This window comes from Triturus cristatus, chromosome 10, assembly GCF_964204655.1.
Source record: "Triturus cristatus chromosome 10, aTriCri1.1, whole genome shotgun sequence".
Classification (NCBI taxonomy): Eukaryota; Metazoa; Chordata; class Amphibia; order Caudata; family Salamandridae; genus Triturus; species Triturus cristatus.
This window is the reverse complement of record NC_140593.1, coordinates 677,519,302-677,536,145: the sequence shown is the minus strand read 5'-3', so window position 1 is coordinate 677,536,145 and position 16,844 is coordinate 677,519,302. Positions and strand designations below refer to the sequence as shown.

General features: G+C 44.9%; 1 protein-coding gene across 2 annotated transcripts in view; it reads right to left on the bottom strand.

Annotated features, from left to right (window-relative positions):
• Positions 1–16,844, bottom strand: part of IFT140 (intraflagellar transport 140) — a 1,808,590-nt gene that overhangs the window by 344,282 nt on the left and 1,447,464 nt on the right. For both annotated transcript variants that reach the window (XM_085628169.1, XM_085628168.1), the window contains exons 22-24: positions 16,489–16,621; positions 16,256–16,399; positions 3,425–3,553 (exon numbers count right to left, since the gene is read on the bottom strand). In XM_085628169.1, coding sequence (XP_085484295.1) covers positions 3,425–3,553; positions 16,256–16,399; positions 16,489–16,621 — 406 coding nt within the window. The remainder of the gene's footprint in view (positions 1–3,424; positions 3,554–16,255; positions 16,400–16,488; positions 16,622–16,844) is intronic.

The following is a 16,844-nucleotide window of genomic DNA, read 5'->3' as shown; positions in this document are numbered from 1 at the left end:
CCCAACTCCTACTCCCCAGGATAAGCAGGAAATCCCCTCATCCAAACTAGTTTAAAGTGTCTACTTGCAGTTCAATCAGTCAATCTCAGGGGATGGCCTTTCATCGATGCTCTCCCAGTCTCTGCGGCCGCCATCTCCCACTGGAACCTCAGAGAACTGCCCCACAGCAGTCTCCCCTTTTTTTACCCTTGTACCTTAATGCAGAAGCAGGAGCGTCTCCCTGCAGTTCAGTTATGTTCGTCGCTGTCTCCCGTTCCTCACTCTTAGGTGATGTCGTCTGCCGTCTGTGGGGTGACAGATGGAAGTGTCACACTCTGCGTCTCAGAGTCTCTGGACCCAGCCTCGGAGCCGGTGTCCGCCACCTCCTTACCGGCCTCCGGAGGGCCCAGACTCCTTGCTCCGCCGCTGATCAGAGCCACCACTTGCATCGCGCTCCGCTGTTCTAGTTGCGCCTCCTCCTGCGAAGGTGCCAAAGTCCCTGTCCCGGTCCTCCGGTTCCCGGAGCGGGTTCACCGCTTCCGTCCCCCCGCCGGGTTCCGCGCTTTTTCTGCTCCTCCGTGTCGGTCTATCCAATCAAACACTTCCTGCAGGGTCCTGAAGAACTCCGTGCCTCCGGTCGTGGTAACCCGCAGTGTGGCCGGGTACTGCGTCACGTATTTGTAGTTCAGTTGACGCAGTCTCTGTTTTACATCCCGGTATGATCCCCTCCGGTGCTGCACTTCTCGTGAAAAGTCCGGGAAAATGCGCACTAGGGAATTGTGCACTTGGATGTCGCGTTTGAATCGCGCCTGGGCTAGGATGTGATCCCTGTCCTTGTAGTGAAGGCGTTTTGCTATCACCACCCGTGGTGGTGTGCCCGGTAGGGGTGGCTTGGCGGGGATGCGGTGCGCCCGTTACAGGGCGAAGAAATTCGATAAGCCAGTCGGCGCCACTTCTTCTCTGAGCCACTTTTCTAGGTGGTCCGCCATGTTGCCACCTTCAATTTTCTCTGGCAGCCCCACAATTCTCAGGTTGCTTCTGCGTGACCAGTTTTCAGCGTTTTCAGCCCTGCCCTCCATTGTCCGCACTTTAGTTTCGAGCATCGTCCTTCGTTGTTGCATATCTTTGCCTGCCGGGATTGCTTCAGCCAGGTCCCCTTCATTTGCCTTGACCCGGTCCACCAGTTTTTCGTGGTCTTCTCGGAGCAACCCCATGTCTGGACTTAGAGAGTAAATTTTCCCTTCCAGGCGTTCGCTGGATGTGGTGATAGCCTGCAAAATGTCCTGTAATGTGGGGTCTACAGGGTGTTACGATCTCGTTGCGGCCCTCTCGGTCTTATCTGAAGGCTTGCCCGTTGCAAGTTCATCCTTGTCCTTCCTTTTAAGGGGCTTCCCCATGGTGTCTTCCCGTCCTGCGATGCTCCTGGTGCTGCATGTGCTCATGTGGCGCTGCCAGCCACCTCTGCTGGTCGTGTGCTTGACCGTTCCGGTGGGCGCCCCTCGGGAGGCTCCAATGATTCGTCAGCCGCCTGAGCCGCCACAGGACTGCTCCCTCTGGTCGCTGCGTTCCCCAGGGAGGTTCCAGGCCTCCCCAGCGTGTGGTAGGTGCGGAGTCCGTTTTGTCGCCGGCTCCCGGTCAGCTGCCGCAGTCCCTCATACTGCAGCCCTGCACTGGTGGGATTCGCCATGGGCACGCGTCCAGATCCTCAAGCCCAGGCTCAAGGCTTCAGTCCCTGTCCCCACCGGTCGTCACCTCCATTGGCCGCTGCCCCCAACGAGCTCCAGCCCGCGCAACAGTCTCCACATCTGGCAGGGCAGGGGCCCCCAGGAGCCCTAAAGCATCTCTGTCTTAGAGGGCGTGCCCCCTTGAGTCGCTTCAGCACTTGCGGCCCATCAGTGACCCTGGTCTTCCTCCCTTTTCTCTGTCCAAGGCGCTACAGAGAGCTCCCTGAGCTCACTCCAAGATCCTTGCAGGGGGGGGGGCAATCCAGGCCCCTTCGCTCCAGCTCGCACAGCAGTCCCCGCGTTCAGCAGAGCCCAGATAGGAGCCCCCGGAGGTCCCCAGGCGCCCCCGCTCAAAGTGTTTGCTCCTCTAGTGATTCAGCCCTCTCTCCGCCTCGTCTTCCAGGAGTGCCACAAGGAGCCTGCGCCCAGGATTTACCCAGGTGGCAACAAGTCAGGCCCTATATGGGGGGGGGGTGGCCCAGGCACCATCGCCGTCTCTCAGCCGCCGCCAGACTTACTTCACGGGCCTCCAAGCCCCGCACAGGATCCTGCACGGGGGACGGGAGGGAAGCACTCCAGGCCCCAAGCGGCGCCGCACCAACCTCCCTGTCTCAGGCACAGCGGCCGCCGCCATCTAGGCGCACTGCCATTTTGTCCTCTCATTCCGCTGTGAGTGGCACGTCCGTCCTCGTCATTCGGGATTCCAGAGGGTCCCTCTATGCGATGCTTCGTGTCGCGTGAGAGGTTGAAGGCGGGACACGTCAGCTCCTGTGGCTTCGTGCAGGCACTCGGCGCTCGGTCCGGGCCCGTCAGTGCCTGCTGGACGCAGCCATCTTGACCGATTGCTCGGCGGCACTCACAGCATCTAATTTTCAGCGGTCCAGGGCCACAGGAGAAGTTTGTTTCGCCTCTGGCGCATCCCTGTTCCTCTCTCAATTGTGGGGATGCGCTGTGGGGTTTTGGGCCCCATGTAGGGCGTCAGGATGTCTGCAGATGGCGGCCGGCCAACGGAAGCTCACAAGCAGTGCTGCTCACTCCATCGGCGCCAGGCCACGCCCTCCGTCTATATAAGTTCTTGTGAGGCAAATTTCGTAAAAGACCGCGTAAGAGGCTTCTGATATCTTAAGAGGGGTTGCTATTCATGAGTTTGAGAAAACCAGTCCAAGACCTTAGTGTGCACGAATTGATGGGTTTTCAATATGAATACAGCATACTATGGTCACATAGGCCTAATCTACAGAATGAGTGGCACTTGCTAAACCCTGAGGGCTTAGGTTATGTTTCAGTAAGGAATTCCTATAAAAAGAGACCAATAATAGTTAAATGCATGTATGAAAGCCCTTTTGCTAAATCCATATCAGTGATAATCTGGGTAATTCAAAGCAAGACAGGGATGTTCGCACAAGGTCTTATCTTAAAGGGGGTCATGGGGTGAAGGATGTCACAATATGTCAAAGAACCAAGAACTCATCAAACAATGGATGGAACATTCCAGAATGCTTCTTGACGGTAAATGTTAGTGATGCAGAACTGGGTAAAGAAAACTCTATTTTTGTTCACCAGGGGCATGGCACATTACATAGTTCATTGAGGCCCCATTAGGCGCAAAGATCTCATTAAAAAGTCTGGTATTTCTAAACACCTTCTAGTTGAGCTTCGCATCTTGAAACATGAAAGGAGTCAGAAAAATATAGCTATTTGGGAAGACAAACTTCCCTTACCTTATGGTACAGCATGACTGCTCTGTCCATCTGCTCGCCTTTCTCCTCATAGTAGTGGGCAGCTTCCATCATATCCTCAGGGGTGCTCAGAAGTGCCAGATTCATCAGCTGGTCGTCCAGGTTATTTTCCTAAGGAAATAAAATATGTTTATGATTCACCCAGTTTAAAGGTTCCCTTACCATCAAGGAGAGTGATAGAACCCTTAAGCCCTCCAATTATAGGGTAGTGCCCTCATCAAGTGTAATAATGTCTTAGATCATGACAGGTTCTACACCTAACTGATAAGGATTATACTTTTTTTATTTCACATTCTTTTCACTGCTACATTGCCTATTTACTCCTGTCCAAATATCCCTTTAAATGGCCATCTGTTCTGATAGTTTACCCACATTAATCTCTGATAACGCAATAATCTTTATGCATTTACAACATGTGGCCTAAAGACTCAAAGAGGGCACAAAAATCTTAGACTCTGTATTACGCTGTATTACGCTGGGCAAGCTGTAAAACTATACAAAGCGAAAGATCATAGTGTGGATGGCAAAGAAGACTGCAGATATGTTAAAAGCTTTTCTAAACATGTTGGTCTGTATCGATACAAAAGACTAAGGTTTGATGTGTCATACGTTGCAGAACTGTTTCCAGATGTCATGTGACGCATCATATAGCCTGTCATGAATGGGTTTAATTAAAGCGATGACATATTTGTTTTCGGAGCTTCACAAAAGAAGCATGATAAAGCTCTTATGCAAGTATGCCATTTACTTGCTCAAGCAGGTTTGACTTGAATGCAGACAAACGTGAGTTCTAGAAGACAAAGCTAAAATTCTTTGGCCATACTTTTTCTGATGGGGGTATGACACCAGATCCTACTAAAGTTCAAGAGATGTCAAATGGTGATTCCCCACAATATGTTTCTATGGTGCGTTTATTTCTTGACATGGCTAGTTACTGTACCAGATAATTACAAGACGTTACCACTGTAAGTGCTCAATTGAGAGACTTTACATACAAGAATGTTTCATTTCATTGGTTACATAAATGTGAGAAATATTTTAAGAAAATGAATTAAGCCATTGAGAATGCTGCTGAAATGGCATGCTTCAATATAAATCTTCATACAGAGGTTGTTGTTGACGCTAGCCCAGTTGGGTTAGGTGCTATCCTTGCACAGCACAGCGGACACCCAGATCCTAGAAGGCAAATAAACGTTTACCATGGTATGGGCTTGTGAACATTTCCATGTATTCCTGTATTGAAAACATTTTACGATGGTAACTGATCACCAAGCGTTACTGACTATATTTGGCAATTCAAATGCGAAAATGCCTCCTCGTGCTGAACGATGGGGACTACGGTTACAAGAGTAAAATTATGCCATTGTACATCATTTAGGGAAGTATCAGAACCCTGCTCATTACTTTTCCAGAGTGCCTATACAAGGTACTTTATTCAAGATAACAGAGCTCTATATTTATTTCCTTGTAAAATCAAATATACCAGCTGCTATTTCATTAGCCCAGATTATCACTGCCGTGAGCCATGATAATGGCATGTTAAAGCTGAAGGTTCTAATTACACATCAGTCATGGAACCAACACCCTTGACCAGTGATGGTGAATATCAAAAATACAAAATTGTCATGGATGGACTGTCCATAACTCAGGAAGGAGTTACACTACGAGAGTCGAGAAACCTGAATAGGCAGAGTCTGTGGCAGAAAATACTTGAAGTGGCCCATTAAGGGAAGTTCACAACATATGCCAAGATGTTATCTCATACATCTGGTATTTCTGGGCAGTGACTTCATATGGAAGAATCATGTATTTTTCAAAATTACATTTCAGCCTACTTGGCGTTCTAGTAGTGACAATTATGTTCATTACTCTAGGAGCTTTTAGTGTTCTGTGCAGTGTCTTAAAATGTATAAACCTCCACTTTGCGTTGGTGGAGACCTTTTATATTTGTAGGCTAGTAGTTATACAGTCCCCTTGTGACAGTTTTAGTTCCAGAACTCCCTCTCACATTGGTTCGGCTTTAAGATCTCTCCATATCTTAACTAGTTAAGTGCACAATAAGAGTATATTGTCCTTTTGTTGCTCATCCTCATGTACCCAACTAAAGCAAGTATGCATGAGATCACCCAGGCCAATGTTATGCTTGACCAGTTCTTCTTTTATCACTGCTCCTCAAAGCCATACCTTGCCCATGAGGAATTCCTAAGCTGGCCAAAAACCAGCATACGTATATAAACAGATCTCTGACACTTTCATATCCCTTATGTGACAACATTATGTTCATAATAGAGATGTTGCATATCAAAGCAGATATCACATTAAGTCTAATCTCCGGTGCATGTGAGAATCCCAAATGTTAATTATGGTACAATCTTTGTCAACAGTGGAAAAGGCTACGTTTGACTAGGTGCAGCACTTGCAGCTCCTTTAACACCTTCCCAATTAAACATTCTAAAGTAAGACCATGTGAAAACACTAATATCAGACTGGCCTTGAGATTATTTCATGCATCGTCTCATAGGTCCATTGAGCACTGGAGCTGGGATGCATAAACATAATCCTCTAAATCAGAGACGTGTAGGCCCTGCCCTCCTACCCTTTTTTTAATACTCTGTTGACCTTTACCAATGGAGTACGGCTTTCCCCGTTAACCTAAACAACAGCTTGTGCAGTTATTTGAACATTCTTAATGGTAAAACGATGGTGATTATCTGGAATTCTTTGTGTAGTTAAGAATAGCTATAATTTTCTGATGACTATGTAACTCAACTGTTAAATTGGTCTTTTCATTCAGAAGTCAATCAATCCTGTAAGAATGTCCAAAATGTGTTTGATAAACTGGACAGTGAAGTGGTAGTAGGTGTTCTAAATGTGGAAGGAAAGATGGTTGCAAAAGTTCAAGAAAGTGCTAAGCAATCCACTGAGCAAATGGAGGCAAAAGTGGAGCACTGGAAGACCAATGCATATGGCACCAACTTACCTATTTCCTGATTTGCATTTCCCCCCAAAAAGTGAAAAGAAAATGGTTACTTGTCTGTAAATCCAGAGCCCCAAAGTTGGTATGTTTCATAAATTAACATGCTTGAGTTATTACCGCCATTGTGCTGGCAATCCCTGATACTTTAAAAATAGCATTACATGGTGGTAAACTGGCTTTAGACCCACCAACAGTCATTGATTAGTAGCACATTCACCTGAGACAACAAGGTGGATGAGCTGTGCTCTCTACCAAGTGCAACAAATACAAAGAATAGCTGATAAGCCTCTGACACGCAAGGAGGGGGAATGTTTGAAAGATTGGCAAAATTATGTTACAGGTAAGCAACTAGTTTGTTCTCCATCACTGGATCTTTCAAAGATTCACAGGCTTGAGTCGGAATAGAAAGTAGTGTGGCAAATATCTAGTAAGTAGGAACCAAGCTCACCTTCAAAGAAACAGGCTGCTGGAACTGCCTGGCCACTAAAGAGTCAAACTGCTATTTCCAGGTGAAGGCAGTAGTGCTTGCTGAATGAGTGCCTATTCTTCCATGTAACTCCACAGCTCTTTTGAATGGAGCACAGTCGCTGACATGCTTCCGGCAGGAAGCACAATGTTCCTATCTCCAAACATAAACTTCGATTTCTTGATGTAGCAAGTTATGCAGGCTGAGAGCCAGAAGACAATGCATTGCTCAGACAATTGGCTGCCAACGCCCAAGCAACCTAAAAGTTTAGGAGTTAGTCCCATGTTCTCATATCCTTTGTTTTCTCCATGCAAAACGTGATGCACCAGCAAACATTTAGTGGACGTAGTGTTATCTCAAGAAAAGTTTAAGCACTTGGGAAGAAAGAATGAACAATAACAGGTTCTTTCAAATAGAAGTCTTATAGGACCTTGGTCCTAAACTTTGTGGTGGTGCGTAAGGTGACTTTGGGCCTGATTTAGATCTTGGCAGATGGTTGCTTCATCACAACGGTGACGGCTATCCCATCAGCCCAAATATAAATCTCATTATATTCTGTGGGATGTATATTTCGGTGGAAAGTAAATCCGTCACCGTTGTGATGGAGTAACCCATCCACCAAGATCTAAATCAGGCTCTTTGTCCTTTGCAAAGTGATGATACAATGTTTTTTTTATTGTAAAGCCTTGTAGTTCCCTCACTCTCCTTGATCATATCAAGGCTAAGAGGTGTGCTGTCTTTAATTAAAAATATTTGAGAGTTGCCCAATGAATGGGCTAATAAGGCAGAGGATCAGTTGGTTCATCACAGTGTTCAGTTCCCATGGCACCAGAAGTTGCTAGACTAGAAGAAAAGCACTGCATAAGCCTTTCATGAATTGCTTAATGATCCTTTGGGAAAGCAAGCATGGAAAAAAAACACCTCTGATCTTCTGAACCTTGATATATAGCTACCAGATCAATCCTGTCTGAGGTATTACTGTAGGCCTTCCTTGGCCAGAGTGAGCAGGTTAAGGCAGAATTTGGTGGGGTTGCACAGAAAGGGGATTTAGACCTTTAGTCTCACACCATAGGCAGAAATGCTTCCACTTGCATTGTACTTGTCAGTCGTAGGTGGGTCAGGTGTATGAGCCAAAATGTCCCAGTAATCTGCAGAGATGTCTAGATTTCTGAACTCAAATTGGTCAGGAACCATGCCGCCAAGGTCAGTGACTTTCTGCCCATTGTGTCTGGAGAGGTGCTTCAAATGGACCATCAGGCTGATCTGTGAGTATACTGTGAGTATGTGGGAAATCCATGTACTAAAATTGGCGAACATAAGTATGTCTTCACATCTGCAGTAAGCTTTAAATGAGGTTAAATGGCAGAAAGGTATGGGAAAAGATGTTCAACCACATATTTGAGAAGGCATTGCCGCTGGATCCTGGTTGCCAATACCTGCTTCCTAAGCAGAGGTATTTCTGGCTCTGCAGGGTGTTAATCAGGTCCAGGGTGGCATCACTCTATTTCCTCATGATATCATCAAGTTGATGTTCGTTGAGCTATCACTCATGGCAATCTGATGGAGAGCGACTGAGGGCATCAGAATACTTGTTGATCTCTGGTAAATGTTCCACTCCAATATTCACTCTGTTTGCAATTTCCCTAATCCCATAGCAATTGTGCCCCCTCTTACAGATTGCGGCACATCCTTGTTTGGAGATGTAATATACGGAGGTTGTGTTGTTGGTTCGGATCAGAACATTTTGGTTTGCAAAACTATGGAAGGGACGCATGTGAACCCAGGCAGGTAACTCATAGTTCTAGGACATTAATGTGGAGGGATATACCATCCTCAGATCACATACCTAGTTTGAAATGGGAAGTTTCCTGGAATCCTTCACCACAGCAGAGCTTGAATGAGGGGGTGAGTGAAAGTCACAATATAGACCCTTTTGCTTGCTTCCACTGCCTTTTTAGTTCCTGTTGGATCAATCTCATCCACAGACAGCAACATTAAATAAGTCCTATGTAGAATAACATGAACTTGTATACTCTGAATTAAACAGTATTGCGTCTGCAGGGGTTTGCAGTTATTGTCTGTAGTATTGCAATGCACTCTGCTAAAGGAAAAGCCTTTCAGAAATCAGAGTCATGTTGTGGGGCTGGTAAAAGACTTTTCCACATTGAGCATCAAGTCCAACTGTAGGAACAGACTGATACATGCCTTTGTGGAGGAAGAGGCATCCTCAATCGAGAGTGCTTTCACTATGGGAATAACTGGCAGCCCTGTCTCCGAAGATAGGATGCCACCAGGGCCAGACACTTGGTAAACATTCCGGGGCAGATTTCAGGCCAAAATGGGTGCTCTGACCTGATAATGCTGCCCTGCCAATGGGAATTGCAAATACTGTCAGTGTTTGGGTCAAAGTAAGTGTCCTATAGATACAGCAAGTTGAGGAATCCAACAGGATTAGAAGGAAGTCTCAGCAGGCCATCATCCAAAAGAGCTAATTTTTGAGGAACTTGCTGAGTTGCTGGAGATCCAGGATTGGTCTCCAACCTCATCTTCTTTCTAACCAATAAGAAGCTGGAGTACAAGCAGAGGTAACTTTGGGCTGTGGAACTTTTTCCACTTCTCCTTTTATGATGAGGCGTTCCCTTTGAAGTTCTTGAAGGTGTAAGTGATGTTCCTTTGCTTACCGGTAATAATGAGACCTTTGGAGAAACTCTAGCATGTGTCCAGATTGCTCGATATGTAGCCCTTAGACATCAGTTGTTATTTTCCTCCATTTGGATGCAAAGTATTGTATCATCCCCACAATGGCTGGAGGGTCATGGCAAAGGCAGTGTTAGGAAGTCAGGCACTCTCATTGTTGTCCTGGGTGATTTCGACCGCTCCGCTCTTTTTGTTAGAAGGCAACTGGTCAGTTAGAAGCTACTGTGCTCTGACTGTGGTGTAATCTTAGTCATACCTTGACTGCCAATAAGAACAGTACTGTTTGCCTTGAGCGCAATACTGGTCGGAGTAACCTCTCTATCCCTGCCATCTTTTAAAGCGAGGAAGGGAGGGAAGACTTTATTTACTTGAAGGAAGCCAGGGATTTATCAGTATGTGAATGTGACAACACAGTTCCAAAAGGGTTTAACTGTCAGAGGGCCTGTTGAGAATCTTGCCTTGCACCTAAGTGTGGAAAGAGAAAGGTATGTATTTTAACCTACCTTCTGAGAACTGCAGCTTCCTGCTAACTCACAGAAGTCTGCATTGGTGACACCCGTGGCTATATCTATTACAGCTGTAGTGGCGCTTTGTTCATCTTTAACAGTGTCTTTGCTTTTTCTATTCTTAGGGTGTGAAATGTCTTTAGTACATGATTTGTTAAAAACCTTTGCAACACTATACAAAACAGAGGTTCATTGCTAGGTGCTAACTTTGACAGTAAGGTTAAAAGCATCATTATGTCCTTAGGTACTGACCTTGACAGTGAAGTTAAGAACATCATTAAAACCTAAAGTCTAAAAATTATTTAAGTTTTAGCTTAAACAGTTGGGAATTAAAAGAGAATCATTATGACGTAAAAGCCTCTATTGCCTGATACACTGTACATGATACTCTGTGGATTATGTTTATTTGAAGAAGAGAGTTTGGCATCTTCCTAATGAAGGGGGAGATGTTATGTGAAGAGAACAGTATAGGCAAATAAACTCCTCTTGTGCCGTGCATTGATTGGAAGTGGAAAGCATGTCCGTTGGTCGATGACCAGAAGCCATAGGCTCAGTGAAGGTGAGGAGACAGGTTACCCGTCTGTCCATCGTGTACACATCTCGCCTCCTCCAGCTTCTTGGTGAAGCGATCCATGAATCTGACCAAGACATAGTTGAGGGTAGCATTCAGGGGGTCAAAACAAGCCAGAACCGCCCCTCTGCAAGATCTTATATCTTTTGCAATTGCATATGACATGTATTATGTCCTCCTTGTGTTGCCTGCAGAGCCGACATGTTTCCTGGGCACACTTTTTCCATTTTGGGAAGTGACAGGATAGGGGGATCATCCCCATTCTCAGCTTTAGAAACTGAGGCTTAATGGGTTTGTTAAAAGTGATTGTTAGGTAGTGTTGGGGTTTCAGTTGTAAATACGTGCGTAGAGTCATCCAACCATGATTCCGTATAGAGAGGCTGGCCCTATCTTCTAATGAGGAAAGTCGGTTCGTACTGATTTTTGCTAACCTCTTGAATTTGTGTTGACGGACATGTAGGTCCCAAAGGGGAGTCAAGCCAAGAGAACTAAAAGCTCGGGACAGGTAATGGTAACTCGCCGACCTGCTGCTTGTATTCAAGTGGATCCATAAGTTGTGGGCCAGATTGCCTTCCCTAGATGCCCTGAGCTTGTGGCAGCTTATTAGAAAGGTCGCCATTTGGTCAGTGCCTGTCTCCAGAAGCCAAATTCCAGTCTAATTTGTGCTGGTGATGTGCGAGAGGGAAGCTGGAAGATCGTTCTGTAAATTTGTGCGACTACTTTATCCAGTTGTCCGCTGTCCCGCCCTAGCAGAGCCTCACACCCATATGTTAGGGTTGGGATAACCTTTGCCTGGGCCACCTGGAGGATTGGAGCAAAGGCAGGGCCATTTAGTCTTTTGTAGATGGATTCTGAGGGATGAGAATAACCAGAGCACATCTGGTAGTCACATTGTCCCAAAATGGAAATGGCTGCATTAATTGTGGTCGCAGCAACGGAGCTCACCCTGCAACCGAGGTTATTTATTATGGTCTCATTTCCATACAGGGTTGTAAATGCAGGTGCTTCTCAATCACCTTTGCGTTCATGCTGTAATGATGTAATCCTTCTGGGAATGACCAGTGAGTCATGATGGCACTTTCTTGCGCTCTACATTTTTTCTCCAGACATAAAATGACAAACTGACCAGTAGCAGGCCTCTTCATCAGCTTACAGCCTCTCTCTCCATATGTAGTCCCAAAGCGGGATTAACTGCACTGACTTCCTATGCTGTTCTTTGAAGTTGAAGAGAAGGCATTCTTTTACTGATCTCATCAATGGAAAACCAAGTTCTTGGCAACAGTCAGGCAGAGAATGGAACAGAGTGGTGATGCAGAAGTCTCCCTCATTTACCAGAATGAAGTCTCTTCATTAATCAGTCTATTGACGGTTATTATCATAAGCAGCATAATCCAAATCACTAACAGGAACTTCTCCTCATTCTTGTTCATTCTCCAATTGCTGTTCTGCTGTCATCACCTCCCAGATCCTCATATATTAGAAGTACTGGAAGCTTTGGTGGTCGGTGCTGCATAGGAGGAGGTGGAGGTTGATGGCCGCTGATGACAACGCTGAGGAATAGGAGGCAGAAGCACTTGCAATGGTGCGGCATTATAAAGTAGTGTCAGGCACCTTTATCATAAGAGGGTCTCGGTAGTGCTCTCTGAAATTGCAGGATGGTTGCTATATTCCTTTACAATGTGTTTGCAGTGCAGTATGTGTTGCACATCCAATTAGGTTAGATTGTACGCTATAGCCTACTGCTCCTAGTCACCAATGTCGGCTTCTTGTTCAGAATCTAGAATATGCACTGGTAATTGCACAAATGGTGAAGCATGAATTCACTGAAAAGGTTTTGTAACCTCAAGCGAAGGTGTAATAATAATGTCCTGAGCAACTGACGCAGACAGGGTCATCAAGGGAATTATTTTTAAAAGTCACTGTTGATAGGACAATTGCTGTTGAGAATCTTCATCACTGTTGACAGCACAGCTGTTAATAGTGGAACCAGTATCTTTACCAGTGAGGTGATCATCAACTAGGGTGTTGGTGCTGTCCATGGTGTGATTGTCAAAGGTGTTTATTTTTTCCTCTTAAAGGGACTTTCCATTGATAACCTTTCAGAAGCGAACACTGACAGCATATTAAGAGCTGGAGTTTTACACCATATTGGAGGCAGTGTGCTCCAGGGTTTTTTGTAATGATCTTTCAGAGAAACATTTGATTCTTTCCTTTAGAGAGGTCCACACAAGCATTTGTTTTGAAAATTGAATTCCAACTCGGGAATTTCTAAATGCTTCCTTTTATGCATCACCTTGGTAGAAGTGCTTAGATTAGTACTGCGAAATTAATCATCTCTGGATAAGGAGACATCTCTAGAGGAAGAATCCTTCCTCTCTAAAAGTTTCCTTTCACTAGCCTTGAAGGTTTTTGTAGGTGCAACTTAGCCAAAGACTACAGTTGAGACTATGACTTTTTTTTAACACTGTTTATTCCTATTTTAATAGTACAGGGGATTACCAACCTGGTGTAGGGGAATGATTTAAGCATGTGCAGTTACAAAAGAAACAATGCTGGAGAACTTGATCGGTTTGGTTGAAGCATTTCAGTAAACTGGCATACTACTAGAGGAAGTTGCGAGTTCCTAGCCTGAGTATGACAGGTATTTTCTCAGAGGAGAGAACACTTATTGCTTTGACAGGCTCTAGAAAGAAACAGTCATCAACGAGATACCCGTTAAGAGGAACACAGTACAGAGTTGAAATAGACTGTATATTCCTGGACTCGGGTTGAAAGACACAAGCCAAACATCGTGATTTACTGCATTTACTGATTTGGGAAATTGGGCCTGGTGCCAGCAGAAGCAGGTTGATCCTCTACAGGATACATTATTGGAGGCTCTCCTATTTATATTATCTTGGGCCCAAAGCAAGGGCAAATCTTTGTTTTGGGCACTGTTTAGGGTTACTTATCAGTCTGGTCAGCCTTTCTTTGTGTGCCTGATCAGCCCCTTATTCAAATAACCTGTTGTGATGTGTTTCTTACACAGGCATTTCAATGTCTTTCAGTCTGTTAGTTTCAGATGGCCGCAGTGGGAGCTAGTATTGGTTCTAACATTCCTGATGTTTGCTCCCTTTGAGCCTCTTCATAGTTGCATTCTGAGGTTCTTAACTTTGAAGACTGTGATTGTGATCTCTTCTGCGTGTCACATCAGCAAACTGCAGGCTTTTGAGTCCAGCTCCGTACACTATCTTCTTCCCTGATAAATGTTGCTTAGGACACATGCATCTTTTCTCTCAAAAGTGGAGTCACCTTCCTAAGTTGGTCAGTCCATAAAGATGCATTGTAGACACCAATGATGCTTTTGCTTGAGGTGGTGAGTAAGGATATAATGAAATTACTGGTTTCTCACAGTGGATGACAAACTTCTAATTGATTGCCTCAGGTGGCTGGTTGGACCCTTGGACAGCTGGCTTAGTTTCTGTGTGAGGACTAAAGGTGTAAGAAGCATTTGTAAGGCCAGTATGTCTGTTGCAGGCTGAAAGCTTTTCTGCGTTGTGAATGCTTTCTTTGTTTAGTCATGGGTTTTGTAAAATGTTACTGTTGGATGAGTGCTCAGGCCCTTGTAAATATAAAAAAAAAACTGGCTAAAAGCAAAACAATCTTTTGGTCTCAAAAAGAACACAATGCCATAATAGTCCCCTGCACTGAAGAGAGTGCCATAGGAGCACCTAGCATAAAAGCGAACTAATTTGTGTGCAAATGCACTGCTTATGAAAGAGCAGAATGTTGTCACTGGCAGTGAGGTTAGCTAATGGTTGATGTGGGCTGACACACTGCCACATGCTGTAATGGGCAGAAGAAAAACATGAATGGCACATTGGACCAGAATGTAAAGCTGGCTGGATGAAAGCCCCTACACGTATATTATATGCATTTAATTTTAGTCAAATCATATGGTCTAGGCGAACACTTAAAATGTACTCCTTTGTCGCTGATAAGGGAGGCATGCTGTGTTAAGACTGCTCCATTATTTGCCTGCATATCTTATGTTAAGTGCAGCCTCAGGTGAAGGCAATCTCTGGTTACGACCTCCATAATCATTTCAATGCGTTCACACACAGGTCTTGCTTAAGTTAGAGAGTATTTAAGCCGACTTTGGGACTTAACACGATTGCCCTGAGGAAAGTTAATCATGGGTGGTTAAGAGTTAATTGAAACTCAGTGGAACCAAACCAGACATTATTGCATTTGGTACACTGCTCAAATTAGGCCCTATCCTACCCTCCGATCTTCCCAAAATATCTGAACAGACTCTTGCACTCATTATCTGTTGTGAAAAACATGTTTTCCTGGCTAAGAGTCACTATTAAACAGGACCAGTCAGGTGAGTGCAGCTGTCACAGGGGCCATTATTAAATCTTCTATGCTGAACTGCAATGCCTTATGTTTAGATAAGAAAAAATCTAAATAGTTTATCTTTAAAAACACCAAAACACAGGTGTCTGTGTCCACCCTGTGCTTGTTATCCACAGAAGAGACTGTGTTTCTCTCATCAGAACAGCACTGCAGTGGTCAACTGTACAATGCAGAATTCACTTTAACAAACATGGTATCCATCATAGATATCTTTGTGTTGCAACACCCAAACATTTCCTGATCAAAGTCAGTTTCCATATCAGAAGGGTTGTGAATCAGTTAACAAATATCTTGCCCACCCACCCAATGACTTGTCATTATCGAGAGGGGGGTGCCTTGACACCTAGGCTGCCTGTCGCTGGCATGCGCTGCCAGACTCCATCCAACATGTTTGTAAAACTAAATAGCCCTCTATCACAGGCACAGAAAGTGTTCTATGGCCTTGATGCAAGGAGGGAAAATGCTCTCTCGTTTGCCAGTTGGCTAGTAAAAGACAACTGTAACAAGGGTTCAGTGAGCCCCTTACTACCCCGGGCCCTGGTATCACTTCACCTGCTGCACTAACGACAACTTCACCTCTGTCCATAATACAAATCCCAAGAACCATCCAGTCATTTTATATTTTTCCAATGTACCTTCTGATACGCTTTCCCAAATTTAACAACTGAAGGCTAATACTTATCAGCTGCCATATTTTTCTCTCCTTGTTATTCTCTACATCATCTGACTCCTAGATCTCCATGAAATGATCCTCATTAGAAGGGAAGAAAGACTTTAGTCTTCTTACCATTTAATAATGTAATCCTTGGCCTCATGGATTAAACAGTCTACCATGGGACAACCTACAATGTTTGTGCTGTGATTTGAAGTCTGAGTAATAGGAGCATAACTGATTTCAAATACTCCATTCAACAAGGGACTGGACATCTTTAATCACTACAAACCTTGGATTGTATGTGTAGTTTGCTGTGCCACCAAGGAAAGTAAAGCTCAGGCCCTTCCCCTGACTAGTTATCCATTCTCTAGAGATTCACTGAGCCCTATATGTAACAGCAAAAGATTGGTCATTTCAACAGCTAATAGCACTCCTTTTTCTTTAACTTTCTCTTCTCTCCAATATCGTCCGTTTTAGAGAGGTTGATTCTCCGCTGCATTAATCCAGAACCTTTAGCGGCTGTTTATTAAGACCTTTATGTACCTTACACAGGCGGATGGCATTATTGTACGCCTGAGCCCTGGTGTAGAAGTGCACCGCCTGCTTCAGCTCATCCTGACTCTCATATTGCCGAGCTAGGTGGTAGGACGCCGCCCAGTTTCCAGTTTCGTTAGCTATTTCAGCTGCCTGTAAAAGAGGATAATATAGTGACCATGTGCCATAGGACAGTTTTCTTAACTGCAAAAAACATTGAGACTTATTGGAAGAGAACTTACCCGCTGGATGTTTCCCAGGAAGCAGTGAACGCGAACAAGTGAAAGGTAATCTTGCGCCAGTTCATAATACTTCAACGCTGCATCCATGTCTGCTTGACTTTCTAGATACTGAGCCCACCACTTCCACAAGCTCCTAAAGACATGCACAACAAGAAGGTCAGCTTCACGTCTTGATCCATGTGACAATGGCAGGCACTGCAGCATCAGCTGGCTAGAAGTATTCCACGGTAAGCTCTCACCAGAATGGATCTGTGCTCTGTACATGTGTCACAGAGCCTTTGCTCACAAAGAATGAACACGTGAACTGACCACTGCATATTGCAGGGTAAACTCACTTGCTTTCCATGAATTACCTA